The 26,457-nt window shown below is 37.2% G+C and overlaps 1 protein-coding gene across 2 annotated transcripts in view; it reads right to left on the bottom strand.

Moving 5' to 3' along the window:
• The window catches only part of ITGA4 (integrin subunit alpha 4), a 78,632-nt gene that overhangs the window by 39,784 nt on the left and 12,391 nt on the right, over nt 1–26,457 (bottom strand). The window contains exons 3-16 of one of the 2 annotated variants that reach the window (XM_078071062.1): nt 21,156–21,262; nt 20,911–21,040; nt 19,110–19,177; nt 17,449–17,578; nt 15,858–15,943; nt 15,119–15,181; nt 14,888–15,025; nt 11,480–11,591; nt 6,729–6,823; nt 5,396–5,486; nt 4,756–4,801; nt 4,326–4,370; nt 4,216–4,240; nt 1,515–1,663 (exon numbers count right to left, since the gene is read on the bottom strand). In XM_078071062.1, the coding sequence (XP_077927188.1) occupies nt 1,646–1,663; nt 4,216–4,240; nt 4,326–4,370; nt 4,756–4,801; nt 5,396–5,486; nt 6,729–6,823; nt 11,480–11,591; nt 14,888–15,025; nt 15,119–15,181; nt 15,858–15,943; nt 17,449–17,578; nt 19,110–19,177; nt 20,911–21,040; nt 21,156–21,262 (1,154 nt within the window). In that variant the 3' untranslated portion in view covers nt 1,515–1,645. Of the gene's footprint in view, nt 1–1,508; nt 1,664–4,215; nt 4,371–4,755; nt 4,802–5,395; nt 5,487–6,728; nt 6,824–11,479; nt 11,592–14,887; nt 15,026–15,118; nt 15,182–15,857; nt 15,944–17,448; nt 17,579–19,109; nt 19,178–20,910; nt 21,041–21,155; nt 21,263–26,457 lie in introns of those variants that run through there. The other variant, XM_078071061.1, reaches the window with a different exon arrangement.

The raw sequence follows: 26,457 nt of genomic DNA, 5'->3' as shown, positions 1-26,457 counted from the left end.
CACTCATTATATTTCCCTATCTTCCTGAATCACAACTAGAGCTGTTTTAATTTTAATAATGGTTTCACTTTATAAAAAAAAAAAAAAAAAACCGCTACTATGTACCAATCCCAGAGATAAGTGCTTTTGTCTGGTATTGACAGTATGGTCGAAAGTCAATGGCTGTAACCTGCTGCCATCCATACCAGGGTAAGAGTACAAGTATGCGTCGATAACACAGAAACCTCTGCTAAATTGTCCTTTTCACTGCAAATTATTCTGCTGAAAATGTAAAATTTTGATGAACCCTTACTTGTTGGAACAATGCCAAGAAACAAAGGGCTAAAGAAGTCAGGTCAATTTCCTGTCATTGATATAAATTCAACACAATAGGTTTCTTTGTGAATGTCTAATGTTGGCCCTTTTACTGCCTTGAAAATGGTCTCAATGATAGTCTCCAAAATTGACTAACCTAAGTAAAATCACAGCTATATAGGATTTAAAAAAAACCAAACAAACCCTCTTTAATCCCTACCATATAAATAATGGTTACATTAATATCATCTATACTTCTGGCTCTCGACCACCTAATAGATTTATTCTAGTAGGACAGTAAAAACTGTTAAGGGAAATGAGGAAAGAGCATAGGGATTATTACTCTTAGCATTTAATAGTGTTAGAGTCTTGATGTTTGTTTGCATTTGCTTGGAATAAGTATCTCAGGGAAAATTAAGTTCTAAGCTGAGGCAACCATTTGAAATCCCAGAAAAGGCTCCCGGGAATAGTTGGGCTTTTTTGTGACAATAGATTCTCTGATGAAGTACACCATTCCCTAATGAGAAAGACCTGGCACTGCTTCACGTGAAAAAAATGTTGACCAAGGCAAGGAATGGGACGATCGGTCTGGGAATGAGTGTTTTAATGAAAGAAAGATGAAACTGGCTGTGCTTTGGCAGGACATACCCCCAAACATCCTGAGAGCCATTGTCCTGGCCCACAGATGATGCCCACACACTGCAACTGTGCAGGTCCCACTGACATCTGATAGTGCTGGCACGGGGACAAAGGCCTGATCCGAAAGCAGTCATGGTGGATTCTGCTTCCCTAGAGTCACATGAAAAACAAACCAACTTCCCTGCTTCCTCCCCCCACCAAAAAAAACCCTACCAGGGGAACAGATCTGAGGCTCAGCAGTGCTACTCACTCCGTGCATTTCTCGGGAAGTGTATAAACAGGGATACGGAGATAGCAATTGTAGGAAGGAAAAGGCAAATCTTTAAAAAAGAGTGATGCAGTCAAGTGTCATAAATGTGAAATAAAGAAGATGCAAAAAGTGGACCCTGGATGATCCAGGTCACAGGACTGTTAAACATTTTAACTCTGGAACAATGAACAGGTCAGCTAGTTTAGGCGGGGATCACACTTGCTTGTAACCACATTTTATAAAAGGATACCAATGCAGTAAGATTTTTACTATAGTGATAATACTGAAGTTTACATATGCATTCATAAAAATGAGTTTACATTACCCGCAGAAATGCTTCATGTGTTCTGCAGTTAGCTCCTCTGCTTGACACTTTTATGCTGCCTGTGATCACATCCGACGTTCCATTAGAAGAAAAGTAAAATCTCGATGGAGAGTCTATCTTCCGGTTCACATCCAGACTCATGTTATAAAACAAAACTGCAAAATGCAGAGAGAATTGCAATTAATATAAATAATTCCCTAAAAGCATTATTTTTAAGTGAAAATAGTCAAAATTATATCCCAACACTAGAAGTATCTTAAATTCTCTTCATTAAAAGGCTTTTAAAAACTAGCCTAAAATATGGAAGAGGAAACAATTTAAAAATACTGATTGTTACAATTGTTATAAAAAATTTACAAACTTTTCTCTAGGTTTCTACTTTTTAACTATTAACATCTTCATTTACTTAATCTTCCTACATATAAACGTTTCAAAACTACAATACTAAACCTGTGACTCCTAATAAAAGTTCTGAGCAAAGTTTCAGATTTCTCTGGAGTCCTTTATGTCCTTCGAATATCTAACTAAGGAAGCATAGACAGAACACTACACTCAAACGCCACTTGTGATAATTCTATCTTGTGTGGTTACATAACTAATTTTGTGTATGGTTAGGTTCATTTCTTTCTGTTTGTTTCTGATTTGAGAGGTTGCTATTTATTATTTTTTAAAATGTAATGTGAACATTACAAACCTATATCAACAGTTTACTCAAAGATGTCTCCTTTTCCAGCCCTGGACCCTGATTAATCTCCTCTGTGTTCTCATTGGTTTCCAGTTTGAACTTCCAGTGTTGATTTGTGCAAAATACTGACATTCTCTCAATATTCTGGCAGTCTGGTAAGATTTACTTCAAATCTGACATAGTAAATAATCATCTGCTAATGAATATCCTCAACCAGCAAAGATCTAAGTAAAATTAACAAGCAACCAAAAAAATTCCAAGCCAGATATTACCAAGAAAGAGCCATTTTTTAAATCTAAAAGGGTTCTTTGCAAAACAATCTACATCTAATAGTTTGCTGAGATATCAGCTCATTATATAGGCGCAATAATTCATAAATGATATTTTAAAGGGTTTATTTAATTCCTGAAGTGTTCGTTCACATTTGAGGAGCAACTTACTCTTCTAGAAGGATTTTATCTACTAATTTCAAGGCAACAGAAGTATAAAACCTGTAATACTCCTACAAACTTCAAATCAATTTTTTAACCTTACTTTTATTTAGAAAATAAATAACAAAGTCCAAGTCAATTGGCTTCAAAATTACAATAGCTGAGATTCAGTGCCTCAGAGGCTTGGCTGCAATTGAAACAACGATCTACAACTCATCACCGTGCGTTCACACAAAAAGTAAATAAAAAAAAGGTAAATAAAAACCCACTTGTAGTAAGTGGCAAAACATCCTCATTTTATAAACATGCTTACCATGTGAATTATTTCTCCCAAGGACTCATTTTATGCAACTGTAAAGCTTGTATTTGTAACAATGTTGTGATGAGTTTCATATATTTGTTTTCAACGATTTTTAAAAATGTCTGGTCACAATGGAATTGGTAGTCGGACAAGCACTGATTTTGCATAAAGAGAAAGAGTTGTATCTGCTTAATGTGTATCGTTCAGATAATCCATCAGTGTGACCATGTTACTGTGTTCCTGGGGCCATGCTCTGACATTAGCACTTCTCCGACCTGTAACCTTAGATTAAGGTTTTGCTCACTGTCCTACCACGGTGGCTCTAGCCAGGACTTCGGCAGTGCACTTTTAAAAATGAGTTTGATCTAAAGTAGATCTACTAGGCTCATTCTGTACTTCTCATTACAGGCTAATTCGGACTGAGACCTCTGAAACTATGTACCCATAGTTTGGTTCAGCGTATTTGCTGCCCTTCATGATGTTTGGATGATGAGAGCCCACAGGGTCACAAATACAATCAACTCTTGATAGGTCTTGCGTGGCTCATGAACTGTATATATTATTAACGTCCAAATAAAAAACCTGGGTATGCTTCTCCCCTACCATTGGCTAGTTTCATTAGTCATTCTAATATTAGCTTAAGTATAACATAAACAGGAACATAACCTGCTAGAAAAAATGTAATATACACAAAGTCACATGTATGTGATTTGACATTAACCACAATTTTGCATGAGCCAGATCAATGCTACTTTCTCCAGAGCAGCTGAGAGCTACCTAAGTAAAGGTAAAAGGATGTGGCTCTCAGGAGCTGACAGTCACAGAAAATCTTTGAGAGATGTGTGTTATTTATGGAAATTGGAATCAGCGTCTAGATTTGAGATAAGCTTCTTCAGTTACTCAAAGGATAAAATATAAAGAAAAGACTCTTCTCCCTCTCAGGACTTCCAACTTAAGCCAGCTTCAGCTATAGAAGGAGCCCAGTTAAATGGAGGAGAAGCTGTGAGAATGTTCTTTCTATTCTAAAGAGATCTTACCTATGAAGCTCAGTTTAGCTCACCCTAATATAGCAAGTGATACTCCCGCTTTTCTTCTTGTCATAACTTCTAGACAACGATAGCCTCCTATGGTGCCCCTCTCGTTGGTAAGAACAACACAAGAACCCAAGAGATGAGGCAGCAAGTGTCTTGGCCTCTAAGGTGAGACACAGTGAGGGCTCAGAAGAGGACCACGAGATGAATGAGTGGAGTGCACACTCAGGCAGGGTAAATTCTGTAAGGGCACCCTTACCAATATAACCTGGAACCTCTTTGCCCTTGTATGAGAAACAGAGTGTTAGATCCATGCACACAGAAGGCAATCCATTTTCAACACAGTCAAAATTTGTTCTATTTACTGACTCAGGATGGTTTAAGGAAGCTTTGACAATCACAACAGGTCTTGTCCTAAAAAGGAAATAAAATTAGCAATATTAACCGCAGAATTATTTTTTCCTTAAGAAGAAACTGCATTTGTTTTGTCAGTTGCCATCATCCAAGTAACTTCATGAAATTGCTTTATTAACACTATGTGCATATACACTCAATTACATTTCGGTGCATGAATCAAGAGAAATTTTCTTTTAAATGCTAAAAATATTGACTTTGCTTGATGGTTTGTTTAATTATAATATCCACGTAAGGTGGAAAGAGTATCCTAAAGTTCAATAAAATATCAGAAAATAAAAAAAATGCATTATGAGGTCACCATCAATGCTGATTTTAAAAATTGCCTCCCATCATTTACAATTAAGCCCAATTGTCATTAAGCAGTAAAATGCATCAACCTTACCTTAACAACACAGCAGAATCAGACCGAAAAGCACCAACTGCCACATCTGGAGGATGAAAAACAACAGATTAATGAACATCATTAGTCAAAGAGAATCATTTTTCAGCCATAAATACTTCACTATGTTTCACATTTGACTGTATCAAAACACCATTTACAGAAAATTAATTAGAAAAGATATACTTACATCTGAGGATTCATTCCACATTTGTCTGAGTCTATTCATCTATAATAACATCCATCCCTTTACTATAAAAAAACTTTATGATAAAAATAGGATATAAAGATAAGCTTACTAAAAAAATACTCAATTTTTTAACTACAAACATTCACCTAGGAATCTCCTCTCAAAGTACAAAAAAAAAGTCTTTCTTTTCAGCATCTTATGTTTGATTTATTTTCATAGGTGCTTTTCATTTTTTCAAGAACAAAGAATAAAATGTCAAGTAACTAACACTGTAAAGCTGAGGAATTATTTGATCGTTTCTGACCCATCCTTGAATTCAAAAGAGCTTTAAAAATGAAGGAAATAAATTACCAGTAGATTAGAACTTTTCCATACCAGTTTTATGTACTTTGCAATAAAGCAACATCCACAATAGAGCTCATTTCAATTTATGAAATATGATTTTATACTCACCTACATAACCATTATTATCTGCATCAATTTGTCCAGATATAGACTGTCCAAACATACTTAATGATTCACTGATTTGAAGTCCTTCAATTCTCTGAAAAATAGGTAAGTTGAGTAGGAAGCAGTTTTTGAACACCTGATATCTCAGAGAAGCAATGATTTAGTTAAATAATGAGCCTTACAACACCCAGGCACATTTTCTAACAAAATGCATTTAAGTCAAATACATGCATCTAAGAGAAACAAAAGTTTCCAGTTTGAATTGGGCAGGTGACATCTACTTTGTGACTAGAAGAAAAAAATTACTTTGTGACTAGAAAAAAAAATCACAAAGAGAAAATTATATAGTACAGATCTTCTTAACCAGCCTTGACTCCCTCTCCCCAGTCTCCTTTCAGGCTGTGTATTTATTTCCCAGATGAACATGAAAAACCAAACAAGTAGTTTGGAATAGGAGACATGCATAATCACTTAGTGGAGCCTACTCCTCAGGCTTATGATGAAAGCCACCCTATTGAGCCAGACTGTTTCCTAGCATGTGACAACTGAAGTCAGACATGTGTTTCCTATTCCATAGGTCTAATTTCACATCCAGATGCTGATTTACATGTATCAGCCTGCTATCCATGCTAAGAAAATCAGTAATTTTTACTAGACAAGTATAGATTTCTCATGTTAAATATGGAGAACCATTTGCCCATTTTGCTCCACCAAAAATAACAGTATTAGCTAATATTTCCATAAAAGTATCTTTAGAAAAACTTCTCTGCATGTGTATGGAGTGTTTTCTATGCACCGAAATACCCTGATTTGTCAAAAAACAAAAGTAAAGTCAGAGTTAGATCAGGGAACTTTATTAAAAGCGTCCATCTTGAAGCTGCGCCTGAAAGGAGCAGAGTATCATGTGTTCGCTCTCCCAGTGTGACCTCCCTGAAATATGGGGCTTTAGGCACAAGGCAAGACACAGTTAATCAAAGCCACATGGGCTTATTCAAAACAGTACGGATACCATCTCAGAACATAAATTTGTGGAACGCAAAGAAAATCTTCAGTAGGTTAAAAACAAACGAGAATGCATGGAACACTACATCAAAACAAACAAACAAACAAACAAGAATGGATGTGAACCAAAACTCTTAGTTATGGAAAAAAATGATTTCAAAGAGTTATTAACGACCTTCAAAATGAGACCACCTACTCTTATCATAAGAAAAGGGTGAAATAGATATTAAACACTTGAAAGAGCAAATTAAGAAAAATAAGTCCACACTAACACTGGAAGTTTCAGGAATCGTTTATTATCAATGCTTCTTTCTGAAACAGAGTAGTATTCTACCTGTGAGAACGCTGATGAGATCCCATCTGCTCGGCCATTGTAAATATAAATAGCACCTCGCAAGTCATCTTCTTGTGGAGCTCCAATCGCGACATCTATTCCAGAATTTCAATGGCAAAAAAAATAAATAAATAAATTCTTAGTATAAAGAATGCAACTCTGAAAACTTTCATACTTAATCATATCACATAAGAAAATTCCTTATAAAAAAAAACAAATACTTTACTCACTAGACAGAAAAAAGTATCACAAAATAAATATCATCATAACAATGTACAGGACTGTGCAGAATCATCTGCACATCGAAGCAGCAGGGTGAACAGGTCTGAGACACACTCTAACACAATGGTTAAGGATGTGGGCTCTCCAGCCAAACCACCAAAGCCTGACCCCCAGCCAGGCCCATATCTTAACTTCATCGTGTCTCAGGTCCCTCACCTATAGCATGGGATCATAAGAGAAGAACTCACCCTCAGCATTGGATGTAGCTCATGTAAAGTGTTTAGAGCAGAGCCCAGCACATAAATTATCATCTGTGAGTATTATAACCCTAAGATTCTTTATTTTGAGCTCTGGGTTTTACTTTATTTGCAAAAGGACTTCTAAATTCCTGTTCCAGTGAAAGCAATTAAGGTATTTGTTAAGGATATCTGTATTTATACACGTACATACATGCAAACTAGATTTTGGAAAGTGAAGTTGTTCTGTAAAGTAATGACTGCATCACTTTTATGACTTGGGATTCACATCAGATTATGATGCCAGGAGAAAAAATAGTTAATCAACTGACATAAGCAAGAGAAAACAAACTATGAATGACATGGTTGCTTAAGGGCCATAAATACAAAACGCACAGGAGAAAAATAACATTCTATAGTTGCAAGAGCATTTCATTAGTGTTACAAGGTATTATGTCTATTTATTTGGGTATATTCATGTGTTTATTCACATGTAATGTTTTCTTATTACTTCAACAGAAACCTAAAATACAGAAAGTTTGCTTTCATGATAGTCAATACTTACTAATTTATCAGATTTAAAACTTTAACAACTACAGTAGTAATTTCTGACTGCTGTTTCAATGAGAATAAAAACCTTCTTGAAATATAATTCTATGCCAAATGCAGTACAATTTAAAAAAAATTTTTTCTAAGTAGCCTCCATGCCCAATTTGGGGCTCAAACTCACCACCCTGAGATCAAGAGTCACATGCTCTACCAACTGAACCTCCAGGTTCCTCTTCAAGATTTTATTTTTAAGTAATCTCTACACCCAACGTGGGGTTCAAAACTACGACCCCGAGATCAAGAGTCGCATGTTCAACCGACTAAGTCAGCCAGGTGCTCCAAATGCTGTACAATGTCTAAAATCAAGAAGTAAGTGATAGACATACCTTATATTTATAGTTTAGACATAGTAAGGCTGCTCTCTTGACCTGTGCAAAGTATTTTAAATTCTCATATACAACTATACCCATTCAGTGATTTATTCAGTGGACAACTACTGAACAACTACTGTATTCTGGGCATTTTCCAGGTGCTGGTCATACACGGCAGTACCACGAAAAGGAACTTTATTCTTGTGGGGAAGAAGGGAGGTAAAACCAGAATAAAAATACCACATATGAGACGGTGGGGGAAATGATGGAAGGCTTCACATAGAAGAGGAAGCCCCAAGCTGAGACTCCGTATTGACAGGTGACAGCCAGGAGAAGCACAGGGTGAAGGCACTTTAGACAGAGGAAACAGGCTGCGTAATGGCAGGTAACAAAGGGGCAACATTGCACACGTGAACAATGGCGGTGAGTTTGAAATACCGGGAGCCATATATACAGCCTAAATACTCACAGGAACATAAGGGGAAGGAGCAGGAAGGGAGAGAGGGAGAGGGGAGAGGAACAGGCAGGTAAGGGAAGGAGTGTGGGGAGAAGTGTCCTGTGGCCACTGAAGACAAGACCAGTTACAGATGCCATTCTTCAAGGCCGGTTTAGACTTCAGCCAGCATGGCTACATCCTGAGTAACTAGGATGTGAAGATCATAAGTCTGGGCTACAAAGGTGTTGATACATGGAAATTCTTGCAGTAACAGTTACTAGCCGTAGTGATGTAAGGCACATATCTTGAAACAATACAAATGGGCCTTTTCAAAGGAAATATAAAAAGGCCCAGATCAAGGTCATTCCAAGCAGAAGACATGTGGATTGCATTCAGTCTTTTCCTAGCTTATATATAGATCCAAACTCTTATTTTCTAGGATTATATTTGGATCTGTTATAGAAAATACTAAAATTTTAGCAATCATTATAGTTAGAAGGAAAACACACATTATTAATTTTTTTTTTTTTATGTCTGTGCAAGTCCATTTGGGACACAACATACAGAACAAACACGGACATATTTGACAATGTTTCCTACTTTCCATCCAAACATTTTATTTCATTGTTAGTGTAAACTATAATTATCACTGGTATAATCACAATAATTTTAACATCAGCTAACACACAATGCTTATTACAACACGGGGAACCACTCCAGGGGCTTCACACGTACTAACTCATGTAACTCTAAAAACAACTATATCGAGTAGATATTTTTTGATCCCAACTCTGATGAGGAAACTGAGGCACAGAGTATAACTTGCTCAAGGCCCCAGAGCTTGGACATGAAGCAGGTGGGAGACAAACACTGCATTCTGCTCCAGAGGCCATGCTCACTCATTCCCACGCTCTGTGGAATCATTAACTCTACAGGCCCTACCCAGTGTTTTCCCCCCCTGAAGACTTCTCCTGTTCTGTGTCAAAGAACTGCTCAATTCATGATTTGATAATCTATCAATATTTATTTCAGGGGCACATAAAGTAATAATAATACAGCTTATAATTTACAATTATAGAACTTTCTTATGGCTCGGCTCAAAAAATATTCAAACATATAGTCTAACAGTCACATAAAAATGCTCAAGGTGAAAAAACCTCAACCAAAAATAAGCGGTTTTTGCCAAATCTCTCTTACGGATGAAACCTGAATGCTGCCTGCCAGGCATGTTCGTCATGTAGGCCTGTCCGTGTACCTCTTCCCTAACTTCCTCATCCTCCTGATGCAATTTTTATGCTGGACTGTTGCCAAACTGGTTATCTCCTTAGCAAATGGCTTGCTTTGCTTTTCTAAGTGCACAGGAAATTCATATTTTTTCTTTTTTGAACACAAAAAAGGGAAAGGATATGATGAATGCAAAAATAACTTAGGTCTGCTATGGAAAACACCACAAAAGTGTGCATAGTAAGAGGACATTGACTCTGATTTGCATCTCTGCCTGGAGGTGGAGGGAAAAAGAACAGGTGAGATTTTCATCCCCTTTCTACACCATCTCACACATCCTGCCATGAACACAAAGTAACTTCATCCATTTACTCCCGAAAAATTAAGTAAGATAGAAGTTGGGGTAAAGAAATAGGGAAATACATAAAGAAAAATAAAACACAGGTGCCTTGCTTTCTCACTCAGGCAGATATGGAGGAAAGGGCCTCAGGGAAGAAGTACTGACCCTGCTTCCAGATCCTCAGGGTCTTGTTCATATCCAAAACGTACAAAATGCTTACTCATTGGCAAAACAAAAATGCTATTCAGCCATAAAAAAGAAATCATCCTGCCATGTGTGACACATGTACGTTCTAGACGGCATTTTGCTCAATGAAATAAGTCAGAGAAAGGCTAACAGTGTATGACATCACTGAGACGTGGAATCTAAAAGAGAACCTAAACTCAGAAACAGAAAACAGAACTAGAAAAACTCTAGAAATGGTAATATTTGTACACCAAATTACACTCTCTGACATTTAATAGGGTTCATATATTCGATATGTGTGATGTATATTCTATATATATTCAAAAGGGATATTCAATAACCCGCTTTCTTCTCGAAGACAAACATATTTCATACATTTCAAGTAGAATGAAGTCTTTACGCATCAGAAATTAAACAAGTGAAAACTTAAGAGTACTCCCTCGCTTATTTCTAGTATCCAAGTAAATTGCAACCTAACATCACCATATACCAATCGCCAATGACCATATCAAGAGGAAAGACAATTCTGAGCCCTAAAAGCGTCAAGTACTTACTTGCTGAACTCCAGAAATTACGCACACTCCTCTCAGATCCATTCATCATTTTATGCACAATTTTACCAGACTTAGTTACCCCTCAGCTTTAGATTGAAAAAAGTCAATGTTAAGAGGGAAGGCGGGTAGACACAGGTACTTCAACAGCAGGGCTGATACCCTGGCAACAGACTCCGTAATGACATCTATTCCATTCTGGAGAGGTTTCCATATCAGTTGGTAAATAGCCACTATTGCTGGGTCTGCCAGTTGCCCCCTTATCACTGCTTAGGCCTCTCTCCCACATTTCCCCAAATCCTTCCACAGTACAGCAGCTGAATAATGAATGCCTAGCACAACAGGAGTCTTCTGGAACCTGCTCCAGCTTGGTAGCCAGCCTCTGTTGCGTCTTGTCAGTATCTTTACTGTACTTATGATCAAATAGTACAGTCTAAGGAGTCTGATCAATTAAGAATCAATAACTGACAAGTGAGGAGAAGTCAGATGTAACACTAAAAAAAAAAATACACTTAGCATAACATTCTGGCTCCATTTTCTAGACAAAGGCAAATGACCTAAAATTCCACTCATACGCTCTTCCATGTACCATTTTCAAAGCAGAAATCAAGTATCGAATTAGATACTTTGAATTACCTTCAAAGCCATCATTATCAATGTCACCAAGATTAACTATAGATTCCCCAAATCTTGCAGCATATTTGTCACTTCCCATGAGCTCTGTTTCCATTTCATTCATTACTGCTCCCTAGACAGAAAAGGGGAGAAAAGGTGTCATCATAACACTCCCTGACAACTTTACACATGATTTACCTTTGTAATTGGATATGGATTTTTTTCTAATGCTTCAAACAAGTTGGACAAACTACAGACTGAGCTTTAGTACACACATCTCAGTTCAATTTAATAAATATTTATCAAGTATGTCAACACATATAATAGTATGATTAGAGCTCAGAGGACATAAAAATTGTCAAACTCATGATCCCTAGCTTTGAAAATCCAATAAATCATTTTGATAGTTCAATCTAACAAATATTTATTGAGTTCCTACTAAAGGCAATGCACTACGCAAAGAGTGAACAGGCAAAAGAGGACAAGGCAGTGTGTGTATAAGACCACTCCCCTTCCTGAAGAAGCCTAGTTACAGGGAAGGCTTAGCACAAACATGTAAACGACTCAGAAGTACAAACTGCTTTGTATTGTCAAGAAGCAAGGACAGCATATCTAATTGTGAGAGCAAGGTGAGATCTCATAAAAGATGATATTCAAGGTGGTTATTGAAGGGTGGACATAATTTTGATATAGAGTATTATCAGCAGAACAAATTCCAAAGAATTTGGCTATTACAAACAGTATGTATAATGAAGAAGACCAAAAACAAAACGAAACAAAACAAAACCAGACTGAAATGTTATGGTGTGGTATTTTCAATACTGAGGGAAATTTACTCTCAATTTAAGGACTAGGAAGCCACTGAAGGTTTCTGAGTTGAGGAGTTGGCATAACTGAAGCTGGCCTTTGGAGCCTTAGCAATGAAACATGAATAGGTCAACTGCTATCTCTTAAATTGGAAGAGGAGTTATTACAATAAGACATTCAATAATGTTGCAATAATGAATCATTATAATAACGACTACCAGACTTTCCAAACTCTGATCATGTCACTCTTATGTAGTAAGAAAAAAAAAAAATCTACACACTATTCATCATAGCGGATCCTTTCCTCTTCTTAAACAAGTCTATTCAACATTCCCTGATCACACACAAGTTCTTCTGCTTGTGATTGTGAAACACCCTTCACCTTTTATTTTCCAACTAAAAAACTCCTAAACTTGTCTTGTTCAAATATTTCCTCTGTGAATCCTTCTAGACCAAAGTGAATTGCTTCTTCTGCTTTGTACATGCTATTAATGTGCTATTTACCATGGTGTATTCAATTCTTTACTCTCATGTTTATGTCTTTTCTGGACCTGAGGTCTTAGAGGTCAGGACTAAGATTATTCTCAGCTGTTTTCATAGTTTTTGTTCCATTTCAGATACTCACTAAATGTTTATTTTTTTTAATGAATCATCTCTACAGACAGAATCACCGGCACCAGGAACAGTAAATGATTTTATCAAGAAATAAGGGATAAGAGAGCTCGCGAGGCTCCAAAGGAAATGCCTAATTTAAGGAGAAGGGAGAAAGGGCTCCCGGGAGGATGAGAAGGTGCAGACCAACGGCACTGGAGTTCCCAGGAAGAGGGTTTCAAGAAGTGGTGATCACTCTTCAAGTATTCTCCAGTCAGAGAACGGTGACCAAGAGTTCTTTGGGGACCTCTGAGAGTTATTTTAATAGAAGTAGGTGGAAGCAAGATTCATTCAAGTATCATTCTTTCTTGAGTTCATTCAAAAACAATTATTGAGCACCCATTTCTCCAGTACTCTTTCAAACCCAAAAGAAACAGCAGTAAACAAGACAGAGGATTCCTCTCCACACGGTGTCTGTACTCCAGCAGAAGGACAATATCAAACTGGATGAATAAATATGGAATATAATGCTAGGTAGTGGTTAGTGCCATTTTAGAGAGTTAACAAATACGAAGTTAGAAGGGAACAAAGAATCACCTATATCAGAGGCGTTAAAAGCTGCAATCAATTATGAAATTACCTCGTATTCAACAGTGGTGCCTCAGGGGAGGCATGAGGGAAGAACAAGAGGGCAGCCTAATGGGTAGGGCTCCTTCCTTGCCCTTTAAACAAAAGAGATACACTTTTATCTGTCTTTCCTATTAGGACTGCTTAGGATTTCAGTGAGAAAAAAGATCATATATTGCCTTATTTTAGGTGTATATGATAATTTTTAAAGTGTTTCCATAAAGTTTAGTTATAAAGAGAAGGAAAAGTATGCAGAATGAGGATGTAGCTGGTATAAGAAGACCATTTATGGATAGGGAAATGTGAAAGGTCTTTACAAAAAAAAAAAAGAACAAAGTAAAGCCTAATATTGCTATTAAGGACATGTGAATGATCACTTTGTAGATGGTATTGCTTTACTACTAAATTTAAGTTTAAACACAGTCTATGGAAATCCCAGTTCATAAATAACTTTGCTGCTCTATATCTGGAACTTTGAAAATCTCTTAGCTTTATAAGACAGTATTTTCTCTTTTGAATCATACAGTGTTTAGTCTGATGCTTAATATAGGAACTTATTAAATGCTCTAAAACCATTAAGATTACAAATACCTTCTTGAAACAGATTTTACTTTGTTGAATCCTGACTAAACATGCTGTGCCTTAAGAAAGGACCCAATTTTCTCACAAATCCCTTCTTGCTCTTAAATCAAAGGAACAGACCATGAAGACTCCATTAAGGCCCTATCAGTTCTTTGTTTTGATTTAATGCCAAGAACATAGACTGGAAAGATAGGGTCAGCAGAACTCTTTCAATTGAATTGTGAAGTCGTCAGTTTCTACTCCACAACATCCCCCATAATCTAAAACTCAACCGTAAGTGGTAATTACCTATTTCTACAACTACTATATCCACTTTGGAATAAACTATGCCCATTTTATACTCTTTTCAGGAATATCATCTACAAATATTGTGCAAACTAACATCTTATCAAAACATATGGTTTCCTACTGTTTCCAAATCAATAAAAGCATCTCATACTTTATCTTCTCCTTCTGGTAATATTTCTAATTAAAGACATTCACGACAGAACCAATAATAAATCCACATTTTGAGGGATATAGAAAAATCATTCTTTCAAATTAGATTTGGATCATAATAAAACTAAAAGAAACTCCAACTACTTGAAGGACAAGATGTGAGTAGGAAAAAACCAGAACAATTGATCTCCTGCTTCTGGAATATCAACAGCTTCCCCTCCCCAAGCATGTTCCACTTTTAGAGCATTAGTACAATACCAGAATTTTTACTTTCATCAGTAAAATTAGCCTAAGGATCTAGATACAGAACTCTGGAATAAGAATAGCTTCAGTTTCTATCTTAATCCCATCAACAGCCTCTAGCTGGTGAGCAATTGGACTTACCCAGCCAGAGTTGATGTACACGAACACTCTGCCTTCCTCCCTGATGATGCTCTGCATGGGAGCTCCCACGAGTAGGTCTGAGAAGCCATCTGCATTGAGGTCCACAGCACACACAGAGGCTCCAAAGTAAGAGCCAAGCTGCCCGAAAACAAAACCAGATCCAGTCACCGAGGGAAAAAAAGCAGAGTTATTCACAAAAGCCCTCAGCGATACCAAAGATGGAGACACTACCTTTTTTCCTTTCACTTCATGTAAGATATTTAGTTCTTTTGCATCGATGCTGAATATGTATGCCTGCAATTGGGAAAGGAATTAGGAAAACTCAGACTGCTAGCACATTAAAAAAAAAAAATCTTCAGGGGATCAAAACATCAATTTTCATAACGTGTAACTGCTCACAAAGATTTTTGAAAATCCTTTTCAGAGTGATTCAAGAGGTTTAGGTGAAGCACATTCACATTAACAGGACTTCCTTGCCAAACTGTCTTCTCAGGAACGATGGTGTTGATCCCCGAGGGCACAGCAAGTGTTGTTTGCCTCACTTTTCAAAGTAAGGCTCAGAAAAGTTTAGTAACGTCCACACAGTAACGTAACAAAAACCAGAACCAGAAAGAACATCTTCTTTCTGGTCTTACCCCAAAACATGCAGCTGTCTCAATATCCCATCATCTGTAAACTCGTGAACCAGTAAATACATTCCCTGGACATTTTGAGATCATTTTATTTCAAGAACAATTTACTCACAAGAAAGAAAAGCCTCATTTGACTTACAGAATTTCTCCTTAAAGCTTTTCTAATAAAATTTTATCTAAAAGCCATACAACTTTCACCACGAAATGCAGTTCACTGCTCATTGTGTCGAGCCTTCACTTCTTACCATCTTTGCAGTTCTTCCTTCACCTCTCATGCAATTTCCTCACCAAGTTTTTGAAACTTGGTGAGGAAATAACTGTAAAAATGTAATTCTTACTTTACCAATCTGTTCATGTTGAGGGGCTCCTCCAACGACTTCAGTCATATGTGGACTCCGAAAATGACCAGCTCCAACTGAGTATCCTTCAAACAAAGTGGAGAAAAGTAGGAGAATCATCATTTGCGATGGGTAAACTGTATCATCACAAATCCACTCGTAGAAATAATTGAGACTGAACTCCAAATGACTAAACAGTTTTAAGAATATTTAGCTTAACAATATTCAAAACTGGTCATTTATTCTATGCTTTAAGCAATCATTAGTATGCATTATGAAACTAGGCCCATGGTTTACATTTCCAAGTACTAGAAATTAAAGATAGCACTTCTACATTTGGTTAGTCTCTATGTAGTACCAGGACATGCTAGCCTCCAGGCTTACAACCATAATATTTTAGGTATCTAAAATAGAACATTTTAAACTTTAAGTAAAAGAACTTCCTAAACTTCAACTTTTTTGCCATGAAATCTTCCTATTGTAATAAACCTGTATGATGGCACAAAAGGTAAAATATTTTATTATATGACAAAAGGCATAATACTAAGTTATTTTTTTAAGATTTATTTGAGAGAGGGAGAGAAAGCATGCACATGAGCAGGGGGAGGGGCAGAGAGAGAGGGAGAGAAATCCCCAAACAGACTCCCCGCTGAGTGCAGAGCCCAATGTGGGGCTTGATCCCAGGACCCTGAGATCATGACCTGAGTCGAAACCAAGAGTTGGATGCTTAACTGACTGAGGCGTCCCCTAATTACATTTCTTACAACACTTCAAGATATCCCTCAACCATAAACAAGTAAATGTTGAATTATAAATGAATTCCCTCTGAAAATGAATTCTTACTGTATGAATGGGAAAAATGCTGCTTTTTCTTATTGTAATTATTTCTGGGTATAGGCTGCTTACATGTGAAGCACGCGGCTTAAACAAATCTGTATTTTCTAAGAAGCTATAGGAAAAGCATCTCTTTTACTGTAACAGAGGAATTGTACCAGGAAAATCTTGGGTTTCTGTAGAAATACAGACTATAAAGTGTCCTATTGCACAAGAGGAGGAGGAAATGGAGGGGGAGGAAGAGGAGGGAAAGGAGAAAGATAAGAATAAACTCTGGGAAATATTCTAAGAACTTATGAGGTGAAGGTCAATGAGCTGTTTTTAGACCCGTATGCTTCATAATGTTACCCATTGTCTAGAATGCTGTCGACAGCCCCACTGACTTTCACTTGGCCCTTTAAGAAACTATACTGACTCATACATGATTAAATTAATTCATGTGGAGTGCTCACAAAAAGTTGCTGGGATATGGTAAGCACTCAACAGATGCAACCCTTACGATAACAAGTTGACTACATAAAGATACAAGCTTACGAGAGTAAACTAAACCCAGAGTTCTAGTCTAACTATATATTAATGATTGTAATTACATATGTAAAATATTACGTTTCATAGATTATATCCTTAAAGCGATAGTTTCTGAACTCTTTAACTGCTACGGGCCATTTTGATCTTTTGAAGAGACTAATAATCATAAATAAGGGAAACTTGTATCTGTAAGACTGAGATGACTGGAGTTTGTCCATTTTTACAGTACCTAAGTAACTTCCAAATTTTACTTGATTATTTGTGTCTAAAAAAGCCTTGTATTTATTTGTAGTTATATTGTAGACAAATAGAGAGCCAGTCCAATAAGACGATCCTGGGGCTCCCATCACAATTAAATCCTGTAAGAAAAAAAAAAAATTTATCATCAATTCAAAGTTTAATCCACCCAAAACCTCCTCCAGATATACATTTTAAGTAAATAATGATGAGAATACATTTTTGTAATACATTTCTAAAATCTGAACATTTGATGAATTTAAAAACATATCAGAAAAAAGCCAGAAGCCAGTTAATGAATTTTCATCTATAAGCACAATTTCAGAAAAGAAACTCACACTTAGCAGTGGACTTTAAATTGAAGCAAGAATCATGGAATACTAGACTAAGCTTTTAGGAGACAGGCAATGTGGTTTCTGTTAAAGTGAATCGTATCTGGGTAATTCATTAGTGCTTATTATGGAGAGAATCACATGTTGCCAAAGAGCAAAAAATGGACTTAATTTATTCCTATTTGCAAAGAGCCATTGACTAGTTTCTTAACAATGCTAGCTTAGAAATTAATAAATCCAGTGGAATTTGGGGCATATTTGGTGATAAATCCAAATTTAGGAAAAGGAAACAAAGGGAAATTTAAAATGAACAGATACATTTGTCTGGTGAAATATGATAACTTTTAGCAACCAAAAAGTATTCAACATATATCTAAATTCCCTAAACAATCCTGAACTCTTAAAAAGGTCAATTTAAATATAAACACATTTTAAACACAGTAGATAATATTTATGGAAATTGTTAACCTAAGGCCTGACCACAGATTCAGAAAACATTCATAAATTCTTAATGAGTTTTGAAGGGAAACTGGGAGACTTGGGGGTTGGATACAACTGTGACCTTTGATTGTATATCCTTGACTGTTAGAGAAAAAATAGAGCTTGGGAATATGTTTAACTTAAGATGATATTAAATTCTTTTTTAAAAAATTTTTTTATTGTTATGTTAATCCCCATACATTACATCATTAGTTTTAGATATAGTGTTCCATGATTCATTGTTTGTGCATAACACCCAGTGCTCCATGCGGAACGTGCCCTCCTCAATACCCATCACCAGGCTAACCCATCCTCCCACCCCCCTCCCCAAGATGATATTAAATTCTTAAATCTCTCAATTCTCATAATTTAAATGAGAGACATAGATTCATATGCTTCTTTTCTCCCTCAACTAGTAATTAAAAGTAACATACTTGGATAGAAATTTTAAGCATCTAAATTAAAGCAAATAACAATAGCTACTTTTGATTCCTATTACATGTTGAGCACTGGGTGTTATATGCAACTAATGAATCATCGAACACTACAAAATCTAACGATGTACTACATGTTGGCTAATTGAACATAATGAAACTTCTTGACGCAGGTAATGTTCTTTAGTGTAGACTTCTAGTTGATCTTATATGGCACAGCCATAAAAGTATATGTGGAATATTGAGTAGTAAAAATTAAGTTGTAATATACTCAAGTTTAAGAGACATATTATTCAGAGATTATACAATTTTTTTTTTTTTACTGTAAAACATAATACCACAGTCTCAATCTTAAGAATTAAAATCCTATATGTAAACATTTAAAGAGTCATTTTTTGGACTATTACCTTTGTGTAAAAACTAGATATTCCAGCTTGACATGATGCAAAATTTTCTCCAAATTTTTTCACATAATCTAAAATGAAGTAGAAAAACAATTCAGGATTTCATTGAAAAATAGGCAAAATTTGCATAATTTTGTTAATCTTGCAAATCCTTACAAATGCATCTTTTAAGGTTGATATTTTATACTATCTCATTTTTAAAACAGTCACTTTGATAAATGTAATATCACCAATCTTTCATATTAATCCTCAAAGATATTCCTCCAAAATGGCAATAAAAATATTGACCTCTGCCTCTTTTTCACGGGAAGAACATGCAGCATGTGCTCAAAAAAACTGTCAAATGAGTATCTAAGACAGATGTAGGACTTGCAGCTTCCAGTCCAGGTTTGCATTTAAAATAGGCTTCCTAAATTGTGCCCAGCTGAAAGGAATAGTGAGTCCAGATTTGCATGGAGATGGAGGGTCTCCTACTACAAAGCCCCCATGAACTGGATGCTTTTGGAACTTACTAGGAAGACAAAGCTCTGCTTCTCCTGAAGAACTGACCTAAGTAAACCTCTACAAAAATAAGAATCAGGACCACATCTTTGTTTTGGCTTTACTAACCAGAAAAGTTAAATAAATTGTTAAGTCATTTGTAATTACTAGTCCTGGCCATGATTTTTCCACTCCTTTTTAGATCTTCCCTGACTTTTTTTTTTTTTTTAAATAAATTTCCCCATAGTCTTAGGTGCTATAAGTTTATGCCATCTTGAATTTGTTTTTAGAATGTGGCTGGGTGTATCTGAACAACAAAAAAAATTCTATGAAAATGTTTTGAAGTGTAAACCATAAACCATTAAGAAAATGAGAATGATAAACATACAAAACACTAGACTGAGTTTTATTTCAATTAAGAATTTAAAATTCACCTTTTGTCTTCTTGACACTCAAAGGCAAATCAGAGATATATTAAATGAGCTTTTCTAAGACATCACATACCACAGAGGACCCCAATATGAATAGAATAACTGAATTTGCATACATGGTCAAATTTTGTCAGGTAACAGAAATGTTCTTTGGACACTGTGGTAATCATCTTGGTTAGAAGAATGTGGAAAATGGAATGCATATATATTTAATTCTTAGTTTTCCAAAGACACATTTTTAGAATTTTATTTCTGCTACAGATCTGTTTTTAATGCTCTGTTGACATTCACCCCTAATTTTGCTCACTTAATTGTTTATGGCCTAGCTCTGCATACACTACTGCTCCTAATGGCCTAGAATTTTCATGGGAAATCTTTTCAAACTTAAGATACCAACCCCTTATCAAGGAATGCATATGAATTTAAAAAACAAAAGACAGTGAGTGGGAAAGATTTGCTTACACTTATATTTGAATCTTTCTGAATATTCTTGGAAGCTAAAGATAAAGCAAAAAATCTAAACAGTTCTCATCTTGTCAGACCTTTCAATCTCAAATTTTCAATCATAATTTCATGATTTTAAGTATCTGATATACGCTGGGCATTAGACTTACACAGAATTAAAAATATATTTAATACAAAAGTGGGTAATTATCAACTTCATTCAAACGTAACTGGACAAATTTCTATTCCTAAAAACACAAAGCACATTTTTTGCAACTACTACTGCAATTGAGTAAGAAAAGGAAATACTCTGAGTAGTTAAAAAGAATACAGCTATTTTAAAGATCTCTCCCCCATCCTCTGTACATGCAAAATTGAAAATTAAAAAAAATAATTAAAGGCATTCACTTGTTTCTCTTGATCCAGTTAATATCAAAAGGATTCCTTACCTTGATAGCATGGAGCTATTCTTTTACTCAGTTCTGTTCGTAAATCAGAGGGCATTCCATAGCAAACACCCGTGGGGAGCTTATTTTCATTCTTTATATAAAATATATTTTTCCATCTATGCCCACAAGTCTAAATAAAACATAAAAGTAGACCAAATGATGTGAACATCACACCCAGAATATCTGAATCCACGACGTTATCATTGGACTTAGTAACCTAGTAACTAAGTAACCTAGTAACCTACCACAATGGAGCCATTTTCTCCCGGCTGTCTGGAAAGCGTGACCCCCAACCACTGATTGTCTCTTTCTTCCAGACAAGTCTTTCCACAAGGTTCTCCATTAGGGCTACCTACAGCATTTGAAAATAATTTTATCATTAGTTATCTTGAAACCATGTTATTCTAAGACAGCAGAGAAAATAAACATGTTTATCCCCAAGTTTTCTCCTTCAGCCATGTGCAAAATACCCTTGATTCCTACTTCTCTGTCACCTCACACTTGGCGCACAGGATGGGGTCACGGTGAGTTATGGCTGTGCAACAGGACGGTTCTCTCACCAGGTGGTTTGCGTCTGTAGAAATGATCTCTAGCAGGTAACCTCATGAGGAGATGGGTGAACAGCATGACTGGGGGGGAAGTGGGTGGCGGGAGACCAGTTTAAACCAATACGGGCCATGCGGATGCAACTGCAGTGTGTCCTCTGCGGCAAAGAACTTGCACCTTTGCTTTGATCATGCGTCTAGCATTACAGGCAACAGTACCAGAGCACTTTTTAAGACATTTCTTGCATTAAGACTCTAGGGGAAAAAAAGAGAGCAATGTGGTCCTCAGTGCTTACAGCACAGTTTATAGAAGCTGGAAGGTGATAACCGAGCACACGGAAGGTCACTGTGTCTAATTAGCAATATTAATAATGCCTAGCATTTAAGACACACTGCCCTATGGTTTACATTTGGTTTATTGTGACTATTTTGAACAAAATAAAAAAGACCTGAAAAACCAGATTATTTGAGTAGTAAATAAAACACATCAAAAGGCACTTTGGCAAATGCATAAAGAGCCAGAAAGCCAAAAATAAGTTAAGTATTACTGCTGGGCAATAGAGCACTTCTAAACTGTACAGAGAAAAACTGATCTTCCCAATGATAATTTCTTTCTTTTGTTAGAGCGACTTCTTTGCTTTCTAGCTGGGATCCCATTAACGTGATTTCAAATAAGTGGTTTTGGGGGAGAGTAAGATATAGTACCTTAAGGATCCTTTTGCTGACTTTCTTCCCACCCTCTTCAATTGCCCTGTGACAGTTCCATTCCACCTGAGCTTAATTCCAAAGGTAATTACAGTTGCATCAGCCTGGCTGGATAAGGATGTGGAACGTGGATTTATTTAATTTTGAACACCAGTCACTGGTACCACGTTATCATACATTTTTAGTGACCATTCTCTAAATCATTAGGCACCCTGTCTCCTAGAACCTTGACCTCTAGATAAAGCTTCCTGGGCAAACTCATAATTTATGCCTACGTAAATAAGGCTAATATTTTGAAAGTTAAATTAGTTGCAGTAAATGTCCTGGAGACATTTAGTTTGTCCAGGAGAAATTTTGTTTTAGGGAGAATAGAAAGATGTTTTGTGTATACATTTGTTCTCCAAAATGTTGTTCAGGACAAACAGTAAAACCCTTCAACACAGCTGAACTGAACAAAGTTTCCTAGCAGCTCCCCAGAAGATTCTGATTCAGTGGGTCCAGGAGAGGCCCAGACTACCCCCAGGTGAGTCTCAGGGTCTGGGATCTTGTTACAATAGAACCAGGATAAGGTTTTTGGCCAGGTTTCTTACAGAATAGGGACTACTTCCACCTATTGGTAGCAGCTGCCTGGAGCACTGGACTTGAGAACAAGTAAGGAGAGGTCTGAAAAAAAGAATGCTGGGGTTGATAAGTAACGTCAGCCTGGAATGAAAAGGGAGTTTGCTGCAGCCCAAACCTTGATAAAAGGTGGTTCAGGTAGAAACAGAAGGCTTCTTTGTTAAAATTAACAAAGGGGGCACCTGGGTGGCTCAGTGGGTTAAGCATCTGCCTTCGGCTCAGGTCATAATCTCAGGGTCCTGGGATCAAGCCCCTCATTGGATTCCCTGCTCAGCAGGGAGTCTGCTTCTCCCTCTCCCTCTCCCTGCCGCTCCCCCCCTCTCTCTCCCCCCTTCCCTCTGTCAAATAAATAATCTTAGAAAGAATTAAAGAAAGGGAAAAAGGAAAGGAAGGAGAGCAAAGGAGGGAGAAAGACAACTTTGAGTGTTGGGCGGGTAAGGTCTAACAGAATTGTTACTGTGGTTATATGATGCCAACATAATTGAAGGAAAGTGAAAGAGAGTGACAAACACAACATTTTAACTTCCACTGTGATGCAATTTTCAGTTGGACTTTTCACCAAAACGGCCAGTTATTTTTTATTTTTACTAATGTCAAAATGGATAAATGGTAGACTGTCTACCCGAAGGTGAAATTCCTATTACTTACTACAATAGACACTTCAATAAAATATCTTCTCAGAAAATACCTAAGTCTTTCTAAAATTAATGTCACTCAGTTAACTAAGGCAACTGAGCAAGAGGAAAATTAAGGTTAAGAGAGAAGGGAGGTCAAAAATAACACCTTAGCGCTATTCAAATGAGGCATATTTCATGGACACTTTCATCATGATTACACCACTGATTATACCCAATATTTAGAAACAAATGTACTGTTCTGGAGATGCCAGCCCAAAGTTCAAATAAATATAGAGCCACAAAAGATCATGTAAACTGCTTGATGAAAATGGCCAAGAAGCTTTTATGTGAATTGTTATTGCCTGTTTCTTAACTGAGCTCTTTTAAGTTGTAAATTTTAAGATGGAAACCAGAGAAACTGGGATGTTAAGCAGTTTTCTGGTGCCGTAGATGATTCCACATTACGTTAACAACACCAGGTGACACACACAATCTTCACTGCTCAGAGCCTCATCCACCATAGCCAAACGACTCATGTTCCTACTTTCTCTAGGTCACTTCCCTCACGCATTTTTCTCTCCGTGTCTGTGTCTGTGAGGCTCTCAGATCTCTAGGACTTACACCAATCACCCCCCTCCTCCCCACCAGCTGCTGCTCAGGTCTTGGACCTGAATGACACTGTCCACTTTCCTGGTTCTTCAGCTTACAGATCACGGGACTTTGTCTCCCAAGGGAAAGAACCAATTCCTATAATAAATCTCCTTTTATATCTATCTACCCACCTACCACCTACCCACTCTACTGGCTCTGTTTCTCTGGTGAAGTCGAACACAACTACTACATTCATTTATTCACAACTACCCTACTTCTAAGACTTAGTCAATAATAACCTAATTCATCATGGCCAGTACCCCATCTCGTTCATCCTTATCCCCCTCAACACACAGCCCAGAAACGTGCGCTGATAATGGGTCAGTAAATTAAAAAACAGTCCAAAGCTTCAATTATGGTTTGACTAAGTTTCTTCTACTTGTGTTTTGTGTCTTAAGATGTGCACAAAAGAAAGGATGCACAGGCAAGAAGAAATTTCACAAAAACAAAGCCATGAATCAATTATTCTTCCACATGAGAAATAAAAACTAATTCTAATAAGTGCACAAACACACACTCGGTTTACAGGGGTTTCTCCTTCCCCCTTCCGGACGCTGCTTCTGCCACAGAGGCAGCACCCGGGTACTTTGAGCACTGATTTCAAGACGGGATCAGCTCAAAGAACAGCCTGGAAGTCGCCACTGCTGTTCCGAGGCTTTACTTAATTTCAAGGAACTTTTTTTTTTTTAAGATTTTATTTATTTATTTGACAGAGAGAGACACAGCGAGAGAGGGAACACAAGCAGGGGGAGTGGGGGAGGGAGAAGCAGGCTTCCCGCTGAGCAGGGAGCCCGATGTGGGGCTCGATCCCAGGACCCTGGGATCATGACCTGAGCCGAAGGCAGACGCTTAACGACTGAGCCACCCAGGCGCCCTCAAGGAACTTTTTAGCCTTTTCTTGTGTAGTCCTTGCAGAATCTTGTCAGAGAGGTAAACCCGTGGCATCACCAGCTTATGCTCAGGGCCATCTTCAGAGCTTTCTCTTAACCTCGCTTGCCCAAGGTCATGCCTCTAGAACGTGGTTCTCAGCCCCGACTGGACATTAGGATCACCTGGGGGGAGTTTGGAACAAGTACCGACACCTGATCCCCACTTCTGGCGGCTCAGATTTGATGCATCTGGATTATGACCCAGACGTAAGAATTTTTTGAAAAGCTCCCCAGACAGGTGTCGTGTGCAATTGAACTTGTGCTCTACAATGTAAATGGTTATGCCTTCTCCTGTATTACATCGTCTTTGAAAATACTCCATTTTCAAAATAATTGTAATACCTTTTTGTCCTCCTTGGTTTCAGCTAGATATCAAAATAGGATATGAGGGGCGCCTGGGTGGCTCAGTCGTTAAGCGTCTGCCTTCGGCTCAGGTCATGATCCCAGGGTCCTGGGATCGAGCCCCGCATCGGGCTCCCTGCTCAGTGGAAAGCCTGCTTCTCCCTCTCCCACTCCCCCTGCTTGTGTTCTCTCTCTCGCTGTGTCTCTCTCTGTCAGATAAATAAATAAAATCTTTAAAAAAAAAAAAAATAGGATATGAAATGTTAAGCAAACTTTCTTCATGTGGAAAATATAGTATTTCTAATGTGGTCAGAAATGATTATTATTAGAACTGTCATGAGAAAGTTAATTCACATGAATTTCCCTGATGGGACATCATAAATAAACTCAGATTATATTTTATCCAAATGTCATACTGAAATGATTTATAATCTGGTTTTCAATTCAGCTCAGACATTTCTAATCTAAACTCTTGGTAAATCAAATCAGCTTCCTAATTGAAAAAGTACTTTACATGGTTTAACATAAAAGAGGTCAGCAGAAATTAACATGTGATCATTTCCCATGCTTTTATGCAACTAGAATGACTAATCTTAGCATAGCTGAATGCATTTTCCCAGTAGATATTAAAAATACGAGGCCACATAAAACCATATTCTTTATTCTAAAAATTAGGCCCACTTTTTTTTTCATTTGGGAAGGAACATACAAGATGTATGCTTTTTTACTTCAGTTTTTCATTTCCATCTATGGATTTTGTATCAGTCCATACACGTGTATAAATGTGAATGAGTGGTTCATTTTGTCAGATGAATATAAAGGCTGTCAGTACAAAGCCAATTAGGTCCATTCTTCTCCATCCCTTTTTTGTTGTTATTCACATCGCCAGTTTTGGTGTCATCGCTCCGAGTGCCAAAATATGACAGAGACTATGGAAGAGTAGATATTCACTCTTGAATGTCACCTCCATGAGGGCAGACGGCCTCTTTCGTTGACGGTAGCACTCCCACAGCACAGAACGGGACGTTACGTACAATAGGCAGGACCGAAATACATATCTGCTCAGGGAGGGGATTCTGTAATACACCGACCATCACAAAAATCCTTTATGAGGATATGTCAGCGAAATTTTCACCAAAC

The sequence above is a fragment of the Halichoerus grypus genome, chromosome 4 (assembly GCF_964656455.1).
Source record: "Halichoerus grypus chromosome 4, mHalGry1.hap1.1, whole genome shotgun sequence".
NCBI classification, from domain to species: Eukaryota; Metazoa; Chordata; class Mammalia; order Carnivora; family Phocidae; genus Halichoerus; species Halichoerus grypus.
Note: the sequence above shows the minus strand (reverse complement) of the source record. Positions and strands in the feature narration are given on the sequence as shown.